Genomic DNA, 27,344 nt, shown 5'->3' with positions numbered 1-27,344 from the left:
CGTGAACATCTATCTGGACAGTCAGTCCCTTTTAGGAGGAAATATTTCTCTTGTGAGCTGCTAACTCTTTATTCCTTTTTCATGACTTTCAGAAAGCTTCCCAAGTATCCTTACATGACTGTTTAAATTTTTCTAACTCAAATGTGAAACATTAATTAATCTGTATTATGTGGACAGATATTGATTGTAAAAAAAAATCCATGATTTCAAAATTCACAAGTAGTTTTTGATAACAAAGTTTATGGAAATCGAATTTGTGTATTTCTCCTAAACAGATTTCTTTTCAGTATACATCATCTCTTTGGGTGCTGCTGGGCTCTTCTCTCATATAAAAATGCTATCATCTATTTGCCAACTCTGATCAATTTCCAAGGAACACTGATAGTTATCCTCTTGTAAGCCAAACACAACACTAGGCAATATACATATTAGCTAATTTTAATTTTGAGTAAACCAACAAACCCAATTTTATAGATAAGGAAATGCGTTCTGAGATGCCCTAACTTGAACATGGATCCCCTTAGCTTCAGAATCCATGCTTTTACCGTATATCTACACTGCTTCTTCATTTGGTATAGTAATAAATACAGTACGTTATTTCTTTGCTGTTTTCACCGTAAATCTTCTGACATTTCATCAATAGACTTATGTGAAAGATTTAATGATTCTGTAAAAATATCAACTTCTCTATTATTTCAGCACAAGTGCTGTAAAGCTATAATTATGTTAACTTCAAAGTTCAACAGCAATTATTTTAAAAGTCAAATAGCAAAATTTACTTGGTTAATACTTTCCCATATGCAGACAATATGCTTTCAAATCTTATAACTTTAACATGTGGTAAAACAAATGACTTGTACAAACTTCCCTCTTCTGTATACTATTTTAACACTCCTTTTTGAAGTGGCTTTAAAAACTTCTACTTAGGTGTGGGTTTATTTTTACAGTGCTGGTGACTGAGCCCAGGGCCCTGTGCATGCTAGACAAGCACTCTATCATTGAGCTACATCCCCAGCCCTACTTAGTATTTTGTTGTGTCTATTTAGATGATCAACACAAAGGTGAAAAATCCATTTACTGTTAAAAAACATTAACATGAGAGACCAGGTATGGGTGATGAACTTCCCTAGAAAATGGGGTGAAAAAATGTGAACCAGGTCACATAAAAGTAAAGTCACAGTATTTCTAAGTGTCCAAATTTCTGATTTATATTTCTTTTCATTTAATGCATTTGAAATAATAAGCCTTCCAGGTCATAGTACTTCTAAGTTTTTCTTAATTATTTTTTTTTTAGTTGTCAATGAATCTTTAATTTATTTTTTATTTATTTATATGCAGTGCTGAGAATTGAACCCAGTGCCTTGCATGTGCTAGGCAAGTGCTCTATCACTGAGCTACAACTTCAGTCCCTTTAAGTTGCTTTTAAGTCAGGAATTCTTACCATGTGGAAATGGGTTTTGGAAAGTTATGCAAAATTGGTGAGTATAACGTAAATATGAAAGCAATTACTTTTAATATCAAAACAGAAAGTATATATAAATATCAAATTTGGAGAGTACAAATGTTTAGCATTGTGTTTTGTGTGTTGTTGGTGATTGATCCCAGGGCCTGATCCTCTACCATTGAACTATACACCCAATACTGTTTTTTAATATCACGCATTCATATGGTCCTTTGTACACTGTCAGAAGCCTTTACACCATATTACCTGATCATTTAATAGTGGCGAGGAGACTAGTACCAGTGATTTTTATTTCCTTAGAAAGAGCAGAAAAACAGAGTCTAAGATTTGGGTCACTTAGTAAGCTTGACATGTGCTGGTTCCATTTTCCCTTCAACTATAGTTGCTACCTCCTGAGCAACCTATAAATGATACTATCAGAAAAAAAAAAGAAAAAATCTATGTCTAGATCCAGAAAAGCCCACTGGTGAAGACAAAACAAAAATAAATAAGATATTAAGTTATCTAATAACATTTTTAAAAGCCCCAAATGAGCTCCATTTAAAAAATGTATTCATCTTTCATTCCATTAGCTTTTCTTAAGGATTCATACTTTCACTCATACTTTTAGAGCACTATTCTAGGTGATGAAAATAGACTAGTTAAAAAAACAAAACAAAAAACAAAACAAAAAAACCCCTAAAATTAGCATGGCTGAGCACAGTGGCTCATGCCAGTAATTCCAGCTACTGGGGAGGCTGAGACAGGAGGAAGGTGAGTTTGAGGCCAGCCTGGACAGTTTAGTGTAATCCTTTCTCAAAGTAAAAAGGGCTGGGGATGCAGCACAATGGTAAAGCACTGCCCAGCATATGCTAGGCCCTGAGTTCAATCCCCAGTACTACAGGTTTAAAAAAAAAAAGAAAAAGAAAAAGAAAAAAAAAAGGAGAATATCTGTTTTTACTAAGGTTACATGCCAGGGGAAGAGGAGAAACAGAACAATAAAATAATCTATGTATATGATGAAACACAAGAGCTATAAAGAGGGGGGAGAGGAGAGAGAGGAGGGAGAGGAGGGAGAGAAAGAGAGAGAGAGAGAGAGAGAAGAAATGGGCGTGTGTATTGGGGAGTCAGGAAAAAAAAACTCGTAGGATGTTACACGTTCACCTTGCAAAGTTTATTACCCACATTCAACAGCTGTTAAGTAAGTCATCAAAATACTAGATATGTGGGAAGAGAATTTACACACTCCTGACATCCTCAGCCTCTTCTGCCTCAAGAAACGATACCACTCGACTCTGCCGCACAGCTGCTCAGAACCTCGATTCCCGAATCAGACCTCGTTTCTCTAGCAAGGCGAAAGCCAGTGTCAGGGCAGAAAGTTCGCTAACTGGTGAGAAGACCCGAAGCTACCCGTGTGCCGGTGCCCCGCGGTCGCCGCTCTCCAAACCGCCCCGTCGGTGCCTCGCTTGCCCCCACCTCGGTCCTACTAGGGACTTTGTCACTTGGGGCCTGTGACCCGGGGGCCGGCGCGCTGCCGGGCCTGGGCAGGACATTCGGGCGGCCGTGGCGGGCCGCCCCCAAGTCCGCCCACCGCGCGGAGCCAGCTCGGCAGCGCAGGAGCCGCCCCCGCCCGCCGTCGGGCCCTCGCCGGCTGCCACGTAACCCTTCGCGGGAACCAGGAACTGCGCGGCCGGCGGGAGGGGGCGGCGGTGGCCCGGGAGTGGGCAGCACGGCGGCCCCCCAGCCCTGAGGGCGGCGGCGAGGCCCAAGGGGGCTCCGCTTCGCCGCGCCGGCCTCGGGCAAGTGGGGCCGGCGGCGCGGGGCAGGGGGGCCAGGCCGACACCTCCCCGAGTCCGAGCCCCCCGCGTCCCGGGTGCAGGGCCGGGGGCTGGCAGCGGGGTCCGGGCGGGGGGCGGGAGCGGGGGCGGTTGGGGCGCAGGCGGGCTCACCTCGAACATGAGCCCCAGCAGGAAGACCATCGCCACACAGGAGACGATGTCCGCGTGATTCTGCAGGATGAATTCATGGCTCAGGACCGGGGGACTCTTGGTGCTCTTCTTGCGAATCGCCATGGTGGAGCCGCCGCCCGTGCCTGCAGGTGCTCCGCCCCGGCTCCTCTCTCTCTCCAGCTGCTCACCGACCAGCCGCCGCCGCCTCCCCCTGGCTGCTCCTCACAGCCCCGCCGCAGCCGCTCGCTGGGGCTTCACTTCCCATCCCACAGCCAGTACGCAGCCGCCGGGGCCGCCCGGAAAAAAAAAAAAAAAAAAAAAAAAAAAAAAAAAAAAAAGAAAGAAGAAAAAAAAAAAAAAAGCGAGCCCGCACCCTGGGCGAGCATGCGCAGTAGGGAGACGGTGCTAGCTCGCGCGGTGGCCGCCCCTGCCAGCCCACGGCGCCACCTGGGGACCGGAGGCCGCTGAACGCCGCGGGCTGGCGTGCGGAGAACAGAGCCGCGCGCTTCTGCTGGGCGCCAGGTCGGGGGTTGGGGAGTCGTTTGATGCGCGAGCTGACTGAGCCTGATCAACAGACTTGAGTCTGTGGCCGGGTCGCATGCGCCATGGTGCGTAGAGCCGCAGGCGTGCTTCCCAGCCCTCCCGGCTATCCTGGTCTCGGTGCCAGTGCGTGGTAACACTGATGGTCAGTTGTGTAGGCGACTGCACTGTCCAGAAAATCTGAAAATAGTACTATGGCCTGAACATACACGGGTACAGCACATTCTCTAGTTTCATCTGCATTAAAAATTAATCTCAGAGTTAGTTTTAAGCACTTCTCTGGACTTTTTCCTACTTCCCTCCATTCCCCACTGGACCTCAAAGTAAAGATGATGGGGTTGATTTGCCTTTACCTGTTTCATATTTATTGTTAACAATTCTTAGTACTCTGGAGAGAGAGTGCAAAAGGTGTATGGATTAAACATGTTCTCCTCTTTCATCATTCTGCCCAAGCCAAGAGTCCTTTATATTATTTTTCCTGAAAAAACTGCATTACTGTTTACTCATTTGCCAAATCTAGAAACTAAAGTCATCCTAGATTGAACCCTTTCAGCATCCTTCCACGTCCAACTGCGCACCAAACCCAGGCAATTCTATCCCTCTTTCCCCTCACTTATCTCTTGCCTACCATATTACATCTAGGTAGAATTATGTAGTGGTTTAAGAAGATGGGTTGCTGGGTGTAGTGGCACACCTCGGTAATCCTAACGGCTTGGGAGGTGGAGGCAGGTTCAAAGTCAGCCTTAGAGACTTAACTAGCCTCTGAGCAACTCAGCAAGACCCTGTCTCTAGATAAAATATAAAAATACTGGGGATGTGGCTCAGTGGTTAAGCGCCCCTGGGTTCAAGCTCCTGTACCAAAAAAAAAAAAAAAAAAAAAGTATGCGGGTCATTGAATTAGTGATCCACCGTATGATCACAGGTTACTAAATATGTGAGACTCAATTTCCTCATGTATGTATGCATTTATTTTTTAAAAATGTATTGGGTGTTGACCATGTGCCAGGCACTGGGAACTGAGATTACAGGGCAGCACTGTCACACCTGCCTCCAAATTAACCTAGTCTTACAAACTTTAATTCTAGTAAAGGAGAGACCCTTTAAACAAGATTTTGAAAGTGAAACACATTAAATTGAGTTGAGGACCCAGAAGAAAAATTAAGGAAGGGGAATAGAGGAAGCATGAGAAAGTTACATTTGCCTAAAGACCTGAAGAAGGTGAGGGCCCAAACCATGGTGGCACCATATATAAAATAGAAATCATTGTGGTACTTTAGCAATTAAATGAGATGGTTCAAAGAAAGTGCTTAACAGAGCTAGGGCTCTATACATTTAGTTGGATTTTCTTTTCCTCCTTTCAGCAATCATGAGTTTCATTTCCCTCCAAACCACTTAAATTTTTTTTTTTTACTAGAACGATGCTTCTAACAGACTCAACATCTGTCAGTGGTTTCCCTTTTCTTTTATGGAAAATTAACATGACTAAATAACTCTTTATGATTGCCTCTGGTACCTACACAGCCTGGCTGCCTCCTTGGGTCTTTCATCTCTCTTTGTACGGGCATTACTCACTACTCACACTTTGGTGCAATATGGCATGCTCCCCTGTCAGTCTTTCCCCTGTTTGACTGCTGCTGCCTCTGGAATTTTTCCTCTTTTCTCATGTACCCAGCAGACTCCTATTGTTCCTTCAAGTCTGATTCTTTCACTGATTCTATGGCTGACCTAAGCAATCTGTCTCTTTTGACTCAATTTTTTTTTTTTTTTTTTTGGTACTGGGGATTAAACCCAGAGGCACTTTACCACTGAGCCACATCCCCAACCCTTTAAAAAGGGTCTTGCTAAGTTGCTGAGGCTGGCCTCGAACTGGCTATCCTCTTGCTTCAGTCTCTCCAGTAACTGGGATTATAGGCATGTGCCACTGCAAAAGCTCAACGGTATTTTTTAAACAACTTTATCGATATAATTTATATTATAGAGTTTACTTAGTGAGGTGTATTATTTGAGTTTAGAATATTTACAAAGTCACACAACTGTCACCATCACCCAACTTAGAATACATTTGTCATCCCCAAAAGAAAACCTGTACAAGTTACCAGTCACTCTTGATTTCCCAGTGCCATGGGCAGTATCTAGCAACCACCTATTTTCTGCCTCTCTACATTTGCCCATTTTGGACATTTCATGTAAATAGAATTATGGTCTTTTGTGAACTGACTTCTTTCACTTAAGATAATATTTTTGGGGTTTACACATGTTGTAGCATGTATAGGTACTTCATTCCTTTTTATGACCTAACAATATTTCATTGTTTGGCTATACCACATCTTATCCATTCATCAGTTGATTGATGTAAGGCTTTTTTCCACCTTTTGCCTATTGTGAATAATGCTGCTATGAACATTTGTGAACAAGTTTTTGTTGGAACACCTGTGTTCAATTCTTTTGGGTGTATATTCAACAGTGAAACTGCTGGTCATAAAGGAACTTTATTTTTAATCTTTGAGGAACTCACAGACTAGTTTCCAAAATGGCTACATTTTATAACCCTACTAAAGATGGATAAGGGTTCCGGTTTCCTCACATTGTGGCAATCCTTGTTGTTTTATTTTCCCTTTTTCTTTTCATTTTCTTTTTGGCAGAAAATGGATAATTTCTTTTTTGGGAACAAGAAAATATATTTAATAATTTTTTTGGTTTGCTTTCATCTAAATTATACTTTAAAATAGATTGAGTCATTGAAATTTTATTTATTTTTATAGATTTTAGTTTTTCTAAAAAATTTTACTTAAAGTATTTAATCAACACATAATAATTTTACCTTTTTGTTTGTTTGTTTATTTTTTGTTTTTTGCAGTGCTTAGGAACAGAGGCAGGGCCATGCCCTGCTAGGCAACTGCTCTGCCACTGAATTGCATCCCCATCCCATATATTTTTCTTTGAATCTTATCTATCTTGGTGGGTGTGAGGGGGCTCTCACTCTTATGTTGATATGCATTTCCCTAATGATGTTGACTACTGGCCATTTCATATGGTCACTAGTCATTTGACTATCTTCTTTAGACAAATGTCTGTTCAAATCCTTTACCATTTTCTGAATTGGGTCTCCCCACTGCTCCCTGTGGTACTGGGGTTGAACTCAGGGATGCTTTACCACAGAGCTAAACCCATAGCCCGTAGGATCTCCCTGAATTGTCAAGGTTGGCCTCGACCTTGCCAAGGCTGGCCTTGAACTTGCAATACTCCTGCCTCAACCTCCTGAGTAGCTGAGGTTACAGTTGAGAGCCACCATGGCCCACCTGAGTTGGGTCATTTAAAAAAGTTTTTAAAATTGTACATACAAATCTCTTATGAGATATATTTGAAAATATGTGCTCTTTTTACTTTCTTGATGGTGTCCTTTGATGCACAAAAGTTTTTAATTTTGATGTGGTTCAGTTTATCTTTTACCACTTGCTTTTGGTGTACTAGTTTATAAGAAATCATTGCCCAACTCAGAAATTTATTTCTGTGTTCACTTGAGAGAGTTTTGTAGTTTTAGCTTTTTACATTTAGTTCTATGAGGATTCAGTTGTATTTTTATTTCATTTTATCAACTGTCATACTGTATTCTAATTGTTTTTGTGCATTCCCACTAGACTAGTGCTCCTGAAGAACTGAGAATCTTTTCATCTTTGCATTTTCTAATACTTGGCATGATGTCAAATTTTGATTGAAATGTATTGAAATTTCAATATTCATTGGAGAAAGACCTCACATGGCCTAGACTGAAACCTTAAAATAGTTTACCCAAGAAACAAAAAAAATTGAATATACACATAAACATATAAACATATGTATGCATCTTAAATTTTTTTTTATACCTGGAATTGAACCTAGGAATTGAACCTACCACTGAGCCACATCCCCAGCCCTTTTTTATTTTTTTTAATTTTGAGACAGGGCCTCTCTACACTGCTTATATGCTAAATTGCTGAGGCTGGCCTTGAATTTGTGATCCTCTGGATTCAGCCTGAGCTACTGGGATTACATGTGTGCATCACCATGCTCAACAACATACACATCTTAAAGATAAAGAGAACTTGTAATGCGCCGAACAAGTTCTGAGTACTAGGGATATAGTTGTAAATAGACAGTTTTAATCTTTATTATTGAAGCTCATAACTAGGATGGAAGACAGACAATAAACAAATAATTACCAATGTGACCAGTGTTTTCAAAGGGTCAGCAAAGGGTCAGACACGGTGGTGCACACCTGGAATCCAGTGACTTGAGAGAATAGGGTTCCAGGAACACATGTTCAAGACCAGTCTCAGCAACTTAATGAGACCCTGTCTCAAAATAAAATAAATAGGAGGCTTGGAATGTAGCCCAGTGATAGAGCTCTTGCCTACCATGTATGAAGTCCTGGGTTCAATCCCTAGCACCAAAAAGAGGTCAGTGTGGAGTATAATGGAAATGTTCCAGGTCATTTGAAAATGAATTGTTGCACTAATATCAGTTTTTAAACACAAGCTGGCCTTGCAAACCCTGAAATCTACTTATTTTTCCTTCTTATATTTGAGAAAATACCCACACTGTTTTGCTTTCAGTTGCTTAGACATACCATACATTTAAAGCTGTAAGGCTTTAAATGGCTTTTAGGTTTGGCAAGATGGAGTGTTAGTTTGGGCTGTCTAAGACACTGATGCCAGGATAGAATAAGAAGCATGACAGATTTCTTGGTGATAGCATTTGTGAAAGATACAGGGGAGAGGAATCAGTAGGGAAAGCTTCAGATGATGCAAGTCTGACAGCTGTAAGAGAAAGGAAGGAGAATGAGGCAGGAAGAGCTTGAAAGTGAGGTGCAACTGAAGAAGTTCCCACCAGCCCAGAGGGAGCTACAGCCCAGGGATGGCCCACAGAGGACCCCACTCTAGAAGAGGTGGTGAGTCCTTGGAGGACTGCTGTGCTTCATGGGCCCCTGGGGCCCCTGTCCTGCACTCTTGCCATCTGCCACAGAGAGTCCCTCTCCTGGGCTCTGGTAACCACTCTTAACCACTTGTCCCTTTGGACACCTGTTGCTAATCACTGTCCCTCATGGTTTCCTTATGCTCTGCCCATACCTGTGAGGAGTCTTTTTATGAAAAATTTCCCAAATGACCCAGTTTGAATGGCCACTTGCTCCTGCTAAGATCCTGACTGATAGAATGTTTTCTTTTTCTTTTTTTTTTTTTTTTTGGTGGAGCTGGGATTTGAACCCAGGGCCTTGTGCTTGCAAGAAAAGCACTCTACTGACTGAGCTATATCCCCAGCCCTGATAGAGTGTTTTCTTTGGAATGGTAGAAACAAATTGGCTGGGACTGGACCTGGGGTTGTGGCTCAGTGGTAGAGCACTTGCCTCCCATGTGTGAGGCACTGGGTTTGATCCTCAGCGCTGCATAAAAATAAATAAGTAAAGATATTGTGTCCATCTGCAACTAAAAAAAAATGTTTTTTTTAAAAAAAGAAACAAATGGATGATTGTGGTGCATTCAGAGACAATGGGAAGTGGCACGATGGAGGCAAGAGTGTAAGAACTGATTTGAGGGATTTTATTGTGGGAAGAGGCAGAGAAATAGGCAAGTAGCTGAGAGGGGTCTAGGGAAGGTTTTGCTTTTCTTTTTTGGATGTGCTACGTTATGATATGTGCATGTATAGACGGGAATGATCCACAGGAGAGAGATTTCTTCTACAGGAAATGTTGCAGAAGCAAAGACCCTGAGTAGGCCAGAGGTGATGGCATCGAGTGCAGAAATAAGCACCCAAAGAGATAAGGGTGGGGCACCCACAGTACCCAGAAGGAGATCAAATTTGATAATGACAAGCTGCAGTTGTCCTCCTTTGAACATTTCTGTTTTCTTAGTGAAATGTGAAATAAGGGCTGGGTTGTGGCTCAGTGGTAGAGCACTTGCCTAGCACAAGTGAGGCACTGGGTTCCATCCTCAGCACCACATAAAAATAAATAAGGTATAAAAAAGAGAAATATGGAACAAAATTATCAGGAATGGGGATAGTGTGATGGAGTCTGCGGAGAGAATGGGGTAAGATCATGGGAGGATGAAATGAATTTTGGGAAATGTAATCAGACAGCTGAGCCTACCTGCAATTTTTTGACAAAATTAAAGTGAACTAGGAAACAGATTCACATAATTTTCTGCAGTCACATCTTCCTTCTTGGATACTATAGGTGTGGAGAAGGCAAAGTTGGATTTTGCCAGGCAAGAGAGAGGGGAAAGGATGCTGAGGATGCGTGCAGGTGAGGGCAGGGGCGAGGAAGCAAAGGCCATGAGGGGTGTTCGTGCTCACTATATCATCTCCCCTTTCCTTGACAACCCACTTTTTTCTGCCATGAAAGACAAACATCTGCAGAGTGCATCAGTGGGGCTCCTTGACCTTGACTTCCAGTTGGAACAGAGCTAGAAGTGAATGCCAAAAAAAAAATCAGCATTTGGAGGATACATTCTCTCTCAATCCCTCCTTGCTTTGCCACCTTTCCAGGGGTGACTGTGTTCTCCTGTGGCAAAACCCTTGTCAGGTATCCCTTCTCTCACTGTTTCAGCTCTTTCCGAGATCCAGTGATCTCGTCTCTCTCCTACACCTTCAGACTGTTGGTGGTAATGGCTTCCCAAGTTCCTAGTCTCTGGGTTCTTCTCTGTCTCTTGTTGATTACCTCTATCTGCCCACTGTTGTCCTTTCCTGAAACTCTCTTCAGGTATAACATCCCAGTTTCAGAGAGAGAGAAAGTAATAGTGCAAAGGCACCAGTGTGTGGAGCGGGTGGAGGGAGTGTAGTTAGTTGAAGAGGAGTGGTCTGGATGCTGGAAATGATTTCAGAGGTAGCACAGTCATTGGCAATGAGATGGGCTAGGTAGGATGGTGTGAACTGGTGGTTGAGGTGGGTAGAGGAGGAGAGCCTTGGAAGTGAGCAGTCTAGGCAATAAGATGCTAAGGTGCTGATGCACACTTCACATGGATTTTAAGTCACCAAGAATGACTGAAAAGAGTAAAGCAGAGAGGGGGCCAGTGAGCCAGCCAGGCACTAACATCTGCTGTGAGTGAGGAGTTCAGGGAGCTGGCAGATGACTACCATGGGAGTGAGTGGTGGCAGAGTTTGAGGGTGTGGAAAGGAAGAATTGTCTGTCAGCAGCACTGAGGGTCATGAGAGACACCCACTGTACCCCTAAGCTCTGTGACACGTGGGACATGGGAGGGAAAACACTGCCACCTCCTGAGAAGACTCTCAGGAAAGCAGATTTCAGTTTTCAATTGGAGCTGTAGTCATATTTCTGAGTAAGAATGTGAAGAAAATATTTAGAAAGAGGTCGGGGATGCTGGGGATATACCTCAGTGGCAAAGCACATGCCTTCCATGGACAAGGCCCTCGATTCTGTTCCCAGCACTGCAGTACACACACACACACACACACACACACACACACACACACACACACACTATTGGCTGGGTGTGGTGGCACATGGCTCAGCTCAGGAGGCTGAGACAGGAGGATTCCAAGTTCGAAGACCACCTGGGTAACTTAGTGAGCTCCTGTCTTAAAACGCAAAATAAAAAAGGGCTGGGGATGTAGCTCAGTGGTACTGCGTTTAGTCCCCAGTACCTTAAAAATTAAATAAAATAAAATAAAATTTGAACTCATCCTGAGAGGAGGAAATTTGATTTCTGCAAGGAAGGAAGGAAGACCATACCATTAATATTTGGAAACTATGTAATTTCCTTGAGTATATAAACCACTCGATTAATATTTGGAAATTATATAATTTCCTTGAGTATAAACTGTGCTGCTATGGAAATGATAAAACATTATAATGCAGTGATGTTGTAGATAAGACTGATGGGATCTTGAAGGTGGATCTCACAAATGAGGGAGAGCTGTCTGGTTATGTTACGGAAAGCCTGTGACCCACCCAGACCATTCCTGGCGAAGAGACTGTGATCCTGTGACCTGTGAAAGCTTAAGGAGCTCAAGAGGGAGTTTGTCGCCTTTCTTTTTTTTTATTGTAAACAAATGGGGTACAACTTGTTTCTCTGGTTGTACATGAAGTAGAGGCATACCATTTGTGTAATCATACATTTACATAGGGTAATGGTGTTTGATTCATTCTGTTATGTTTTCCTTCCCCCCACCCCTCCCACCCCCCATTATGTGTCATCATCTGCTTATCAGCGAGATCATTCATCCTTTGGTTTTTTGGGATTGGCTTATCTCATTTAGCATGATATTCTTGCCTTTCTTAAATGAAGTACATCAGGGCCTGAGTTAATGTTTCTGATCAGTCTCAGAAATTGATGATGGCGAAGTAAAGAAACGGAAACAGGAGGTAGAGACCATGTTTTCAAGCAGTTTTGCTTTAAAGAGGAGGGAGAGCTGGGAGCATAACTTAAAGGAATAAGGGAGCTCAGGCAGGTTTTGTATTTGAATGATGTGACAGTTGAGCTTGTTTAGAGGACCAGAAGGAGGGGAGAAAGAGTCTGAAGACACTGGGGAGAGGGGAGAAAATGGACGGACTGAGGTCTTTAAAGTTTGGAATCTACTAGAGCATAGGAACCCTGACTTTTCATGGGAAGGAGGAGGAAAAAGAAATAGAACAAATTTAAAAGTTATTTGACCATTACAAGATTTATGAATGAAGATCCACTTCTGCAGCACGAGAAGCTGGCTTTTAATGTTGCATGAGGAAGCAAAGTAATTACTTGATGGGCCACAGCTAATATATGCCTTATTTGGGTATGATCCAGTGGAAAATCCCTAGTTTGAGGTTAGCTGGCAGTTTTTGATTGGTTAAGCTTAAGTTCCGTTGTGCTTTTTGCAAGAAATTGAGTTTTGATTTGCTTACACAGAAAACCAAGGCACTGGAGTCATCTCAGCCTCATGGTCTCTCAGTTAAGTATTTTAGTGCAATGAACATGAGGGGAGTTACAGTAATAGGGCAGAGGAAAAATGACTGAAGGAGAAGGGGTTTTAAAATAGGATGGCTCTAGTATGCTGATTTTAAGTCCTTTGGGTATAAACCGAGGACTGGGATAATTGGGTCAAATGGTAGGTCCAGTCTGAATTTTCTGAGGAATCTCCACACTGCTTTCCAGAGTGACTGCACCAATTTCCAACTCCACCAGCAATGTCTGAGTGTACCTTTTCCCACATACCCATGCCAACACCTATTATTGCTTGTGTTCTTAATAATAGCCATTCTAATTGGGTGAGATGAAATCTTAGGGTAGTTTTGAATTGCATTTCTCTAATTACTAGAGATGTTGAATACTTTTTCATATATTTATTGATTGCCTATATACCTTCTTCTGTGAAGTATCTGTCTGGTTCCTTAGCCCATTTATTAATTGGGTTCTTAGTATTTTTGGTGTAAAGTAACACAGCCACATCAATGTTTGTAGCAGCTCAGTTCACAATAGCTAGATTGTGGAACCAACCTAGATGCCCTTCAATAGATGAATGGATAAAGAAACGTGTGTGTGTGTGTGTGTGTGTGTGTGTGTGTGTGTGTGTATATACACAGTGGAATATTATTCAGCCATAAAGAAGAATAAAATTATGGCATTTGCTTGTAAATGGATGGAGTTGGAGAATATCATGCCAAGTGAAATAAGCCAATCCCAAAAAACCAAAGACTGAATGTTTTCTCTGATAAGTGAATGATGATACATAATGGGGTGGGTGTAAGAGAAGAAAGGAGGAAATTTGGATTGTGTAGAGGGAAATGGGGTTGGGGGCAGAAGAAGGAAAGATAGTGGGCTGAGACAGACATCATTACACTATGTACATGTATGATTACACAAATGGTGTGAATCTACACTGTGTACACCCATAGAAATGAAAAGTTGTACCCCATTTGTGTACAATGGACAAAATGCTGTCGATAAAAATAAAATTTAAACAAATAGAAAGGCTACATTATGGTTTGGAGAGAAAGGAGATTGTCAGTCCCATATCTGACCTCAAGAAATACAAAGTTTAGAGAGGAAAATTTTCACTTAAGGGGGTTGAAGAGAGTTGGTGTTTAGAGAAGAGGACTGGGATACAGTTAAAGCAACTGATCAGAGGGAATGTTCAGTGCACTGGTAGAAGATGTAGGAGAGTTTATTTAAAATGGCATAGATTAGATAGTTGTAACTCTTGTTAGTGGCAAATGACTAGAAGGGTCTATTGGGACAAAAGTTAAGAGAGTCTAAAAGAGCTTTAGGAACAGCAATGTGCTGTGGATCTTAGGAACTAGACTTAGGCATTTAAACTCATTGAGTTCTTTTTCTTTCCCTGCCATCTTTTGTTTCAACTTGGCTTCATTTTGTTTTTTTCTTATTGTAAATGGGCTTTACTTACATGGAAAAAAAAAAAACCCATTGTTATTTGCTAGTTCTTTCAGAACAATTTCAAGGAGGAACCTAGGTTAGTCTAGCTTGTGTTGCATAATCAATCGGAGCAAAATCTACTTAATTCACCATGTTTACTTTTGCTTTGGCTTCTTGGAAGCTAGCCTTATAGCATTCATTCTTGGAATTCAGTTCTTTAATATAATTATTCTCTCTTTCTTCTCCCATTTTATTGCTTGTCTCATTTAATGTAATTTTAATAAATTTCAACTTCAGAGGAAATAACTTGTAATAGCACTGTCCTTTGGACAAGCACATTCCTTGCAATAGCATTTGAGCCTAAAATAAATCAGTTTTTAGGATTATAGGGTGAAAGAATATTGTGGACTATAAAAGTTTCACCATTCAGGCTTGTGGAGATTTTGTAGGAAACTATTGTCTGAAAGGCACCCTGGAAATAATTGCAATTAGAAGGCCATATACACAATTAAACTCCTGAGCCCCCTTCAGCCTCTTTGATATGGGCACCCCTGAGACTAAATTCATTGCTCTTCTTGCCTTTTATTCACCACCTCAAAGTGCTAATCCATTTTAATGGTGTTGACCAGTACCACCATACTGAGAGATTCCCAGATGTGTGCTTGGACCTGAGACACTCACCAAAACCCAGGCCTGACGCTTTGGCCATCTTGCAGGGACCCTTCATCTCGTGGTCACCCAGAGTCAAGCATCCATGTGAAGAAACCCAATACATCTTAAACTGAGCTCCTCTGCTTACTCCACCATGTCATCTCCTTGATCACCTCCCTTCCCCAAATCAGCATGTGGCTACACGGAACCAGCACTCTCACAACCATGTCCCAAGCTGAAATAGTCCTCTGTCACTCCTGTTGCTTGCATGTCAAGTCCCCTCCACTTACCTGGGCAGTATTGATGTGTCATTTGATGATGTAGTTAGAAGGCAGTTTGAGGACCCAAGAAAATGCTGGTGGGTATGAGTGATGCTCATAGGAGTGATATTGCTGAAGAAATGAAAGTGGCTGACTTCACAGCCACCAAACCTATTATTTGGTTTAGCCCCGAAGATTTCTTTCTGTGTTTTTCCCTAGCCTAGTCTTCATTTCCTAATTAAAATAAACTAGTACAGAGGTCCCCACCTGATTTGCAGTTTTCTTTTGATGGTTTCAGTTATCTGAGGTCAACCACTGTCTAAAATATTAAATGGAAAAATTCCAGAAATAAATATGTAAATTTTAAATGGTATGCCTGTGATTGTACCTGTGAAATTGTCAAGAAAAAAAAAAAAAAAAGAAATGTATGCTAGTTTACTGTCCTTTCCTAAAACTGCAAAACTAATGGACACCACATGTGATAAGCACTTAGTTAAGATGGAAAACAATTAAATTATAGTGTTTGGTACTCTCCCTAGTTTCAGGCATCCACTGGGAGTCTCATGACATATTGTTCAAGGACTACTGTAGTTGATTTCCCCATATACAACCTATTGTTTCCATTCATCATGGTGGAGGTGGTAACAGTTTGGTAATATCTGTTCAGTCAATTCCTCCCCTGTCCAATCATATCTCCCTCTATGAGTTGTGGTCAGCAGCAAATTAGTAGTTCATAATGTTTACCATTTATTTGGCACCCAACAAATATTAGTTGCTTATATTTTCTGCTTGTTAAAAGTACATTCACATATTCATATTCCATTACAATTATTTCAGTCTGACTTATACCCATTCAATTCCACAAAACACCATATTTACTCTTTAGTAAAATCTTCCCATAATTTTATAAAACAAAATTCACATTCTTCATCCTGAGAAGTAAATATACAGTAGCTGTCATACCTTAAACAATGAATTCAATGAGCTGTTTCCTCATTTGAAATAGGTGTAATATTATGTGAGTGGGTCAATTATTGTGGCTTATTCTAATCATATGCTTTTCCCTGTGGGTAAGATGAGTGTATTAACAGAAGGTATGGAGGAAGGGGTGTTGTGCAAATAAGAATATGAACCACCAGAGGTGAAAAGTTCTGAAGGTGGAAGAACAGGGGGAGATGGCTGTATCAGGGGAGAAAAAGCCGATTTAATGTAATATGAACATGAGTAAGTGAGAAGAAGAAATGGAATGGCTTATATTTGAGGCAATGGCCAAAGGTATTGAGATAAGTCATAGAGAGGATTTGTAAAAAATCTTAACTGCCGCAGACAGAGGAAAGACTTGGTTTGAATTCATTGTGCTTTCAAGAGAACTCTAGTTCTCATAACAGGGAAATAATCGTAGGTAATAGTTTTCTGGGTAGGTTGGCACATGCTGGAGACAGTAGTAACTTTGGGGGATGTTTCATAAGATAGATAATTCAGCACTTACATCTGCCTAGAGATCACATAGTAGATCACTTTCACCTGAGAACTAAACATGGTGAGCATGATTCTGAGCAAAACGCTCTCCTAAACTGCTTCTAAAATTAAGACTTATTTCTCTAGGAATCTGTGACTGGTGGAACTGAGATATCTTTTAGCCGTCAAAAAATGGTATTTGGCTCAGTGCCTAGTACAGAACCAAGGTCTTGGGATGATGGCCAAGAATTCTTTGAAACTTTTTCCTTGTTTATATCAGCCGATGGGCTATAAAACAAAGTTTACTGCACAAATGAAAACAATAAAATATACATATTTATTTGTAATGCCCTGAGCAATTTTTATATACACTATTAATTTTAACCTCCTATCAATGTAAAGCATGATGTTATCCCTATTTCAAATGAGGAAAAGATCAGGAAAATAACTTGTTTAAAGTTTGACAACTACTCCATTAAATTTTAGCTTCCAGGATGAAGGATGTGAATTGTATCTTAGAAAGTTTTGATAAAAATTTTACTAAAGAGTAAATATGGTATTTTGTAGCACTTAACTGGTGTAAGTCCAAGTAAAATAATCATGAGAAAATATGTGAATGTTCTAAAAACAATGATAAAATATAAAAGCAACTAATATTTGTTGGTTGCCAACCCCTATACTAAACAATAAAAACTATTCATTTAAAACTGACAACTCATTAAGTGAGGTGTTACCATTACTTTTGTCCAGGTTAGGAATTGATTGGACAAATATTATTACTATCACTACCATGACAAATGGAAACAGGAATAGGCTACATACAGGGAAATCAATTAGTAGTAGTTTATTTTAGTTGGTAAATGAGAAGTAGACTAGGAAAGATGAGAGAAAGGAATTATATAAGTCTGTTTGCTGTTGTCAATCACATAAATCCACAGCCTGGGAGAGTTATATAAAGAAAAGAGGGTTGGGAGGCTGACAAAGGAGGATCACAAGTTCAAAGCCCTAAACAGCTTAGCAAGGCGCTAAGCAACTTAGGGATATCTTGTCTCAAAATTTAAAAAAAAATTTTTTTTTGAAAAAACGAGCCATGGATGTTGCTCAGTGGTTAGTGCCCCTGGGTTCACTCCCTGGTACAAAAAAAAAAAAAAAGTTTACTTATGATGTCATGATGTCTCTCTCACTTCCTATAAAGATTCCAGGATTCAGTCATGGGGGCTCCACCCTGATGACCTTATCTAATCCCAATCATCTCCCAAAGTTCCTATCCCTAAACACAACAGTCAGATTAGGATTCTAACCTCTTACTACCTTACAATGGGAATTAAATTTCAATCCATGAAAAACTGGTGAACACTGAAACCATAACCAAACCCTAGCAGGAATAATCCTCCAGGTAAAGACAAATAATAGGTTTGGTGGCTGTGAAGTCAGCCACTTTCATTTCTTCAGCAATATCACTCCTATGAGCATCACTCATACCCACCAGCATTTTCTTGGGTCCTCAAACTGCCTTCTAACTACATCATCAAATGACACATCAATACTGCCCAGGTAAGTGGAGGGGACTTGACATGCAAGCAACAGGAGTGACAGAGGACTATTTCAGCTTGGGACATGGTTGTGAGAGTGCTGGTTCCGTGTAGCCACATGCTGATTTGGGGAAGGGAGGTGATCAAGGAGATGACATGGTGGAGTAAGCAGAGGAGCTCAGTTTAAGATGTATTGGGTTTCTTCACATGGATGCTTGACTCTGGGTGACCACGAGATGAAGGGTCCCTGCAAGATGGCCAAAGCGTCAGGCCTGGGTTTTGGTGAGTGACTCAGGTCCAAGCACACATCTGGGAATCTCTCAGTATGGTGGTACTGGTCAACACCATTAAAATGGATTAGCACTTTGAGGTGGTGAATAAAAGACAAGAAGAGCAATGAATTTAGTCTCAGGGGTGCCCATATCAAAGAGGCTGAAGGGGGCTCAGGAGTTTAATTGTGTATATGGCCTTCTAATTGCAATTATTTCCAGGGTGCCTTTCAGACAATAGTTTCCTACAAAATCTCCACAAGCCTGAATGGTGAAACTTTTATAGTCCACAATATTCTTTCACCCTATAATCCTAAAAACTGATTTATTTTAGGCTCAAATGCTATTGCAAGGAATGTGCTTGTCCAAAGGACAGTGCTATTACAAGTTATTTCCTCTGAAGTTGAAATTTATTAAAATTACATTAAATGAGACAAGCAATAAAATGGGAGAAGAAAGAGAGAATAATTATATTAAAGGACTGAATTCCAAGAATGAATGCTGTAAGACTTGCTTCCAGGAAGCCAAGGCAAAAAGTAAACATGGTGAATCAGTAGATATTTTCTTATGTAGGGTTTCTGAAACATGCTTAGTTATCAGTATCACATAGACTGCTGCTCATGTGGAGACACTGATCGGTGGTCTTGCAGTTGGGACACTGTATGGTTTAAAAGTTCCCCAGGAACTTTTCTGATAATTAGTCTGATTTGATAACAGCGGTCACAAGAGAGAACTACTTCTTTTCAGCTTTGAAATCTAATTGTGTTCTTTGGACATTAAGTTTCATGGAATAATTAAATAAAGAATGTCCCTAATAGTAATAACAAAGTAAAGGTGAAGTTTATATATGTATCTTATATTGAACTTTGATAAAAATAAAAATCAATGCTATAATATTAAATTATAATTCTGTTGATGTAGGAAAAGAATAATTGGGTAAATTGACAGCAATAATATTTCTTGGTCCTCATAAAAAATCTGAGTAAGTCCCTGAAATTTGCATTTTTAACCCCTTGGTTGATAATGATGCAAGTCATCCAGGACATTTACATTTTTGCAGTGAAAGAATGGATGATTAACAATATTCCTTTGCATTTAAGGTTCTGAGGTGAAATCTTGAGATATATCATTTATTTATTTAATTTTTAATTATTTTTTATTTTTACAGACTGCATTTTGATTCATTGCACAAAAAAGGGGTACAACTTTTCATTTCTATGGATGCACACAATGTAGATTCACACCATTCATGTAATCATACATGTACATAGGCTAATAATGTCTAAGTCCACTATCTTTCCTTCCCCTGCCCCTTCCTGCCCCATTTCCTTCTACACAATTCAAAGTTCCACCATTCTTCTCTTACCCACCCCACCACCCCCAATTATGTATCATCATCCACTGAGATATACCATTTATAATAGACATTTTTATCATTTTGAAAACTGAAGCAAGGGAAGAAAGCAGGATGAGTCTTCTTCCACAAAATATTACCCTGCTACATGGGAAGACTTCTGTTATATACAACTATAGAGCTTCTTCTGGTAAAAACTTTCCTTCAACCCTTGGAAAGATATTAAAAGTATAGGGTGCTTCATTTGCCATTAACATAGATACTAGTTTCACCCTAAAAGGAAGAAATCAATCCTCAATGGATAAAGCCTTTTAGAATCATGGGAAACTGAATTATTGAGCTTCTATAATTTGGATTGGAAATGTCCCCCAAAGGACCATGTGTTAAAGGCTTGTTTTCCAGCCTATACTACTGGGAGGTGGTGGAAACTTTAGGAGGTGGGGCCTAGCTTGTTGCAGTGGCAAATGCCTGTAATCCCAGCAACTCTTGAGGCTGAGGCAGGAGGATTGCACATTTGAGGCTAGCCTCAGCAACTTAGTGAAGTCCTGTTTCAAAATAATTTTTAAAAAGGACTGTAGAGGGGAAGGGGAAAAAATAACAGAATGAATCAAGCAACATTACCCTATGTAAATTTATGATTACACAAATGGTATGCCTTTACGCCATGTACAAACAGAGAAACAACATGTATCCCATTTGTTTACAATAAAAAAAAATAAAAAAAATAAATCCCAGTCACTGCACTGGGGGTTGAAGCACATTGTAAACAGCAACAAAAAAAAAAAAAAAAAAAAAAAAAAAAAAAAAAAAAAAAGGACTGTAGATGTAGCTATATGGTATAAGCACCTCTGGGTTAAATCTCCAGAACACTGCCCCTCCCACCATCACCACCCGAAAAACGAAAAGAAAAGAAAAGAAAAAGAGGTGGGACCTAGTGGGAGGTTTTAGGTCATTGGGTGTGCCTTCAAAGAGGTCTGTGGGACCCCCATTTCTTCTTCTTTCTCTAGTTTTCTTCTGTTCATGAGCCGAATGGTTCTGCTCTGCCTTGAGCTCCCTTCTGTGATGAGCTGCTTTGCTGCAGGGTCCACAGCAACTGGTCCAATTGGCCATGGACTAAAATCTCCAAAATTGTGAGCCAAAATAAACCTTTTTTCTGTTATGGTTTAGATATGAGGTGTCCCCCAAAAGTTCATGCATGAGAAAATGCAAGAAAGTTTAGAGGTGAAATGATAGGGTGATGAGATCTTTAACCTAATTTGTGCATTAATTGCTAATAGGAATCAACTGGGCAGTAACTGTAGGCAGGTAGGGGGTGACTGGAGGAGGTCGGTTATTGGAGGCACGCCTTTGGGGTACATATTTTGTCCCTGGTGAGTTTCTGCTTTCTGATTGTCATGTCCTGAGCTGCTTTCCTCCTCCACACCCTTCTTCAATGATATTCTGCATAATGTTGGGTCTAGATCAATGAGCTGGCCGTCTGTGGACTGAGACCTCTGAAACTGAGCACCAAATAAACTTTTCCTCCTCTAAAATTGTTTGTCAGGTCTTTTGATCACAGTGATGACAGAGCTGACTAAAACACTGCATAAAATGATTATATTAGATATTTTTTTTATAGTAATGGGAAGCTAACATATTGGTATTTTTGTAGAAATATACTTTCCTTAAATCAAACTGCATAATATTTGGTCATATATATGGGTCCTGAACTGCTGAAATATAACATATTTGGAAATATCTGATTTGTAACAACACAGGTTTTTAAAGATTGGTTTTTTTCAACTACATAAGGAAAAAAAAACGTATTTTTCTCTTCAGAGGAATGCTTGTGGTTGCTAGTCATTCCAAACTTTTTAAAAGTATGAGTAGAAGTAAGGGGATCTGCCATATAAATGTTAGCATTCCTGCCGAATTTGTAGTGGGTAACTTACCCAACCTTAGAGAAAAAGTGGTGTGCATTTGAGAGAGGCAGAGTTCTCTTTCTTTATGTTGGCTACTGAATTCTAATTTCAGTTCAGTTCTCAATAAGAGGAACCTGAATTATCATAAATCTTTGATACCCTACTATATTGAAAAACAAAGTTGGGATCTACTACAGAGCTATAAATAGCACTCTGTTAGATTCAGATAACCTTGGATCTAGTGCTCTTCAGTTGGTTTTCAGACTGCAGTGAAACTTGAAAGGTCATCGAAGTCTTTGATTCCAGTTTACCTGGTTTCTCTATGTCCTTCAGTCTAGAAAGTAATGGAAGGATTTGCTCCTGGGGAAAATTTTATGTTTGAGAATAGTATCCATGAAGGAATACTAACTTAAAGGATCTTACCTTGAGATCTGGGAGAGCATTAAATAAATATGTGTGTTTCATTGCTTTCAACTCCTCACAATTTTTGCAGGAGAAACTTCTGGGACATAAGTGTATGCTTCATTAGACTAAAAAGTGGGAATTCACCCATTGTATGATATTGTGACATTAAAAATTTAAACTGACAAATATATATCTTTTAACTTTTTCCTTTTAAGTATAGGAAAAATATTTCATATTTGTCATTCTTCCCAAAGGCAAATAACTTTAAACTCTTTATTTATACACACACACATATATATATATATATATATATATATATATATATATATATATATATATATTCCCCCCCTCTGGTATTAACCAATAAAATGTTTATACTTTTTTTTTTTTTTTTTTTTTGTACCAGGGATTGAACCCAGAGGTACTTAACCACAGAGTCACATCTCCAGCCTTTTCTTATGTTTTATTTAAAGACAGAGTCTCACTGAGTTGCTTAGCCTCACAAGTTGCTGAGGTTGGCTTTGAACTCACTATCTACCTGCCTCAGCCTCCTGAGCCACTGGGATTACAGGTATGTGGCATTGTGCCCAGCCCATTTCTTGATTTGTCATTTTTTATTGACTTTGTTATCATAGGTGATGATATGGCATTTTAAAATCTCCTATTCCTTTTTCCTTTCATCCTATAAAGCAAGTTTTAGTCAGTATTTACACTTGCCTATGTAAAAATACAAAGCCAAAAGTATTTCATGATCATCCCCTTTCTTGCATAACTTTTATTTGGGGGGATCAATAATTGTCTCTTTTTTTCATGAGCATAGTTTTATTTAAACTTATAATTTCGATTGCTCAACTATAGCTATTATATGACCAGTAGTACTTTTTCCATCTACATGCTCAAATATACTGGATAACCTATTGACTTCATTTCTACCCCCTGGAGATCATTCTCTGAATTCCCCTCCCTCCTATTCCAGTCTGGAGAAAGTTAGGGTTATGGTTTGGATATTAAATGTCCCTCAAAGTTACAAATGCTAATGGTTTGGTCACCAGCCTGTGGCACTGTTGGGAAGTGATGAAACCTTTAGGGGGTGGGGCCTAGTGGGAGGTAGTTAGGTCACGAGAGGGTGAACCTTGAGGGGATATTGGGATCCTGGCTCCTTCCTCTCTCTTTGCTACCCAGCAGCTATGAGTGAACAAGTTTGCTCCACCACATGATCACATGATTTTCACCATGATGTATTGCCTGGTTATAAATTCCAAAACAACAGAGCCAAGCAACTATAGACTGAAACCTCTGAAATAGTGAGCCAAAATAAATCATTTCTCTTTGATGTGGTTCTCTCAAGCATTTTGTCACAGAGACTAAAACATATTATCTTTGTCTTTGTCATAGAACTTCCTTTTGGCATTTTTTCTGTTGGACTTATGATGTTGGGTTCTTTCCTTTTTCTTATTTCTCTGGGATACATTCTCTACAGAGAGGTACATGGCAGACACACTTTTGAGCCTTACAATCACACAGTATTAATTGGTTTTATGTTTCTAGTATACAGAAATTTATCCCTCAGATTTTTGAATGTATTATATACTCATACCCAGTTACACTGAAAAAAAAGTGCTCTTTTGATTCATGTTCCCTTTTAAGTGATTTCAGACTCCTAGTTCTACCATCACATCCACAATCTTTTAAGAGTTTCTCCTTACTTCTGTCTTAAAACTTCAAAATGATATGGTTTGGTACGGATTATTTTAGTGTTTTTACATTGTTAGGCAATACATAGACTCCATTTAGATTCATATCCTCCAATTCTAGGAAATTTTCTTGAGATTTTTCAAAGAAATTTACCTATTTTCAGGTATATATTGGAACTCTTACTTTGATGTTGTAGTTTCTGGTTTCCTCCTGAAATTTTTCCATTTTTTTCCTGTTTTTTATCTTTCTTGTTCTATTTCCTGAAAACATTTTCAACTTTGTTTTCCAAACTAAGACTCATTTTTGTTATATTTTACTTTCCAAAGTTTTTTCACATAGCTCTTTTTCATTATATCCTTTTCATGTTTTATGAATTATGGTACCTTCCCTTATCTCTTTAAGGATACTAATTGTTTTAGTAAGCTTTTTATCACGGTGACCAAAATACAAAGACAATTTAGAAAAGTTTATTTGGGGCTCATGGTTTCAGAGGTCTCAGTTCATAGTCGGCTGATTCCATTGCTCTGAGCGTAAGATGAGGCAGCATATTCTGGGAGAAGGGCCCAGCAGAAGAAAGCTACTCAGTTCATGGTGGGGTCAGGAAGTTAGAGAGAGAAGAGGAAGGGGTTGCAGGGAAGATGTACCTTTCCAGAGAATGCCACCAGTGATCCACCCCCTCCAGCCACACCCTACTTATATACAGTTACTATACAGTCAGTCCATTCAAGCTAGGATGGACTGATTAGGGTACAGCTCTCATAATCCAAACATTTTACCTTTGAACATTCGTCATAGCCAAACTATAATACTAACAATTACTTTTTTTCTGCATTGATATTTGGCTTTAGAGCTCATTTTGCACTTTTGTATCTGATGATCTTTGGATCTGTTTATGAGATACTGATTGGAAATGGTAGATAAGTATATGTTTGTCAACTAGTAGGCTTTGTTTTGGATGTGACAGTTCTGTTGCAGAAGCCACATCTTACTACTGTATGCAAAGTGCTTCTTCCTTTGGAGAAAAATTTGTCAGTCTTCAATCTGGTTTCATATACTTGGAGTGACTGTTCTGGGAAGAGGTAAGCAAAGGGGAATGGAGGGCTCGATTCTTTCACATAATTTTTTCCCCTGCCCTTCACCTCTAAAAATAAAGTTTACCCTTTTGTTTGGTGTGGCTGATAAGTGGTGGTTTTCCAGTTAGGTAGCACTGGGAAAGAGACACTGGGGTATATTGCACATATAGGCTTTCAACAGCCCCATTTCTAGACCACCATCTTCTAGATATTGTACCTACATGTCCTAATCTTCTCAAGGGGTTTGTAGGGTGAATTGGAGTCAATATATTACCAGGTATATATATATTAATTATGGCTTTATCATTGCTCTCATTTCATCTGCTGTTTCTCAAAATTCGTTTAAAATCCCTATAGTCTCCTCTTACATTTTGTCTTTGCAGGCTGCTCTATTGTGGATCTGAAACTTCCTTGAAAGTTCCCTGTGTGAAAAGCTTTGTTTCTAGCTTGGTGCTACTGGGAGACGGTGGAACCTTTAAGTGGGGACTTGTGGGTAGAAGTTAGGTCACTGGGAATATGCCCTTAAAGGGGATACTGGGACACCAGCTCCATCCCTTCTTTTTGTCTCCCAGCTGCCGTGAGGTAAGCAGTTTCCTCTGCCATGTGCTTCCACCATGATGGTCTGCCTCATCATAGGGACAAAAGCAATATAGCCAAGTGACCATGAACTGAAAGCTTCGAAACCATAAGTCAAAATAAATCATTTTTTAAGTTGAATTATCTCAGGTATTTATTACAGTAATGGAAAACTTACTAACAAATAGGTTTATAAGTTTTGCTATTATTTTTATATATTCCTATTTAAAAATCTGATTTTAAAAATTGGGCCTTGGAAAGGAGTAGCAATAAATGTGGTCAATCTGACATAATTAGCATCAAGAGTTAAATTTCCAGAGAAAAATGCTTAATATGTTTTTGCCAAACAATATAATGTTCAGTGACTACTAAAATGGATTTGCTGAATTCAGAATACTCAAAAGTTAACATTTATGGGCAATCTTTCAGGATAAAATTGGTAGTAACTACTTTGTTAACAATTTAATATCACATCATTTAATACTGTTGGCCTTCAATTTCCAGACACCTGATACCTCCCTTGCTATAACACTACTGCCCCAGTGACTATCTTGTCTTTGGTCAATCTTTCATGTTTTTTAGCTGCAGATGGACACAATAACTTTATTTACTTATTTTTATGTGGTGCTGAGGTTTGAACCCAGTGCCTCACATGTGCTAGGTAAGTGCTCTAACACTGAACTACAACCCCATCTGTGGTCAATCTTTCTTAATCTTACTTGCCAACTTTTCCTGGATACCTCCCCCCACCACCCCAAGATTGTTAAGCATACTTACGTTCCTGTTGCTTCAAGTGCCACCTGAGTGCTGATGACTTCCTAATCTGTATCTCTAACCCAGACCTCTTTCATGAGCTCCTCAGTAGACTTGGGTGGCAGCTTGGGTTTCCTTTTACCACTGGCCATGTACTTCCTCACTGTTTGGGGGCACTACATCATTAGACTCTGTGAAATAGGTTTGGTCCTTTTATTTTAGAATGTTTTTTTATTATTTATGTTTTCAATAGATAGTCCATTCAAGTAATTCAAAATTCAAAAGCTATAAAAGGGTATAGTGTAAAGTTTCCGGTCCTATCCCTTGTCCTTTAGATGTCCTAAAAGTTTTCCTCCTGGGATGTAAGCAACGTTGTTGTTGTTTTTAGTTTTGGTGTTTTTACAAAGACACTTTATGCATACACAAGTAAATACACTTATGAATATACTTATGAATATGTACCTCTCCTCTCCCTACTTCAATCCAAACTTGTTTCAAAAGACCTAATGCAGCTGGAACCAAGACTTTCACAAATGTTAAACTTTGCACCTATCAAAACGAGATACCCTTCTAAGTACCCCTAAAGACAGAATAGGGGAGAAAGACTTAATAATGAAAGTTTTCTTGCTCCAGCACTGTCTAAAAATTGGTATCAAGTCTCATTCTGACCTATTGCTCTCATAAGCAGACTTGAAAGGGAAGAGATGTTGCTATTCAGCATTGACAGATTAAGAACTTTTGCAGTTGAATCTTTTCTCATTTTGAGATATACAAAAGAGAAGCTGTAAAGTGTTTCCTTTAAGTGGAAAAGTCAAAGTACAATAAGATATTGAGAGGGAACACATATTCACTTGAATTTTACTATAGTATATCCATACAATTGTTCTATTTTTTGTCATCGTTAATTTCCTACTGTGCTTAATTTATAAATCAAAACTTTATTATAGGTATGTATACTATCTGCAGTTTCAGAAATTTACTGGGGGTCCTAGAATGTATCCTCTATGGATAAGGGATACTACTGTACTCCAGCCCATGCAAAGCACGACTGGATGATGATACATTGATTCTTGCGTTCCCATGAGATTTGTGTTATCCCTGTGACCTCAACCATACGTACCGCATACTCTGGTCATATAAATTCATC

General features: G+C 39.6%; 1 protein-coding gene across 3 annotated transcripts in view; it reads right to left on the bottom strand.

Moving 5' to 3' along the window:
* Tram1 (translocation associated membrane protein 1) overlaps positions 1-3,684 on the bottom strand; it is a 36,138-nt gene extending 32,454 nt beyond the window's left edge. For 2 of the 3 annotated variants that reach the window (XM_047517831.1, XM_047517839.1), the window contains exon 1: positions 3,391-3,683. In XM_047517831.1, the coding sequence (XP_047373787.1) occupies positions 3,391-3,513 (123 nt within the window). In that variant the 5' untranslated portion in view covers positions 3,514-3,683. Of the gene's footprint in view, positions 1-3,390 lie in introns of all 3 variants that reach the window. The other variant, XM_047517834.1, reaches the window with a different exon arrangement.
* Between the last annotated feature and the right edge of the window lie 23,660 nt (positions 3,685-27,344).

Source organism: Sciurus carolinensis, chromosome 1, assembly GCF_902686445.1.
Source record: "Sciurus carolinensis chromosome 1, mSciCar1.2, whole genome shotgun sequence".
Lineage (NCBI taxonomy): Eukaryota > Metazoa > Chordata > Mammalia > Rodentia > Sciuridae > Sciurus > Sciurus carolinensis.
The sequence above is the reverse complement of the archived record's forward strand: the minus strand, read 5'-3'. Positions and strand labels throughout refer to the sequence as shown.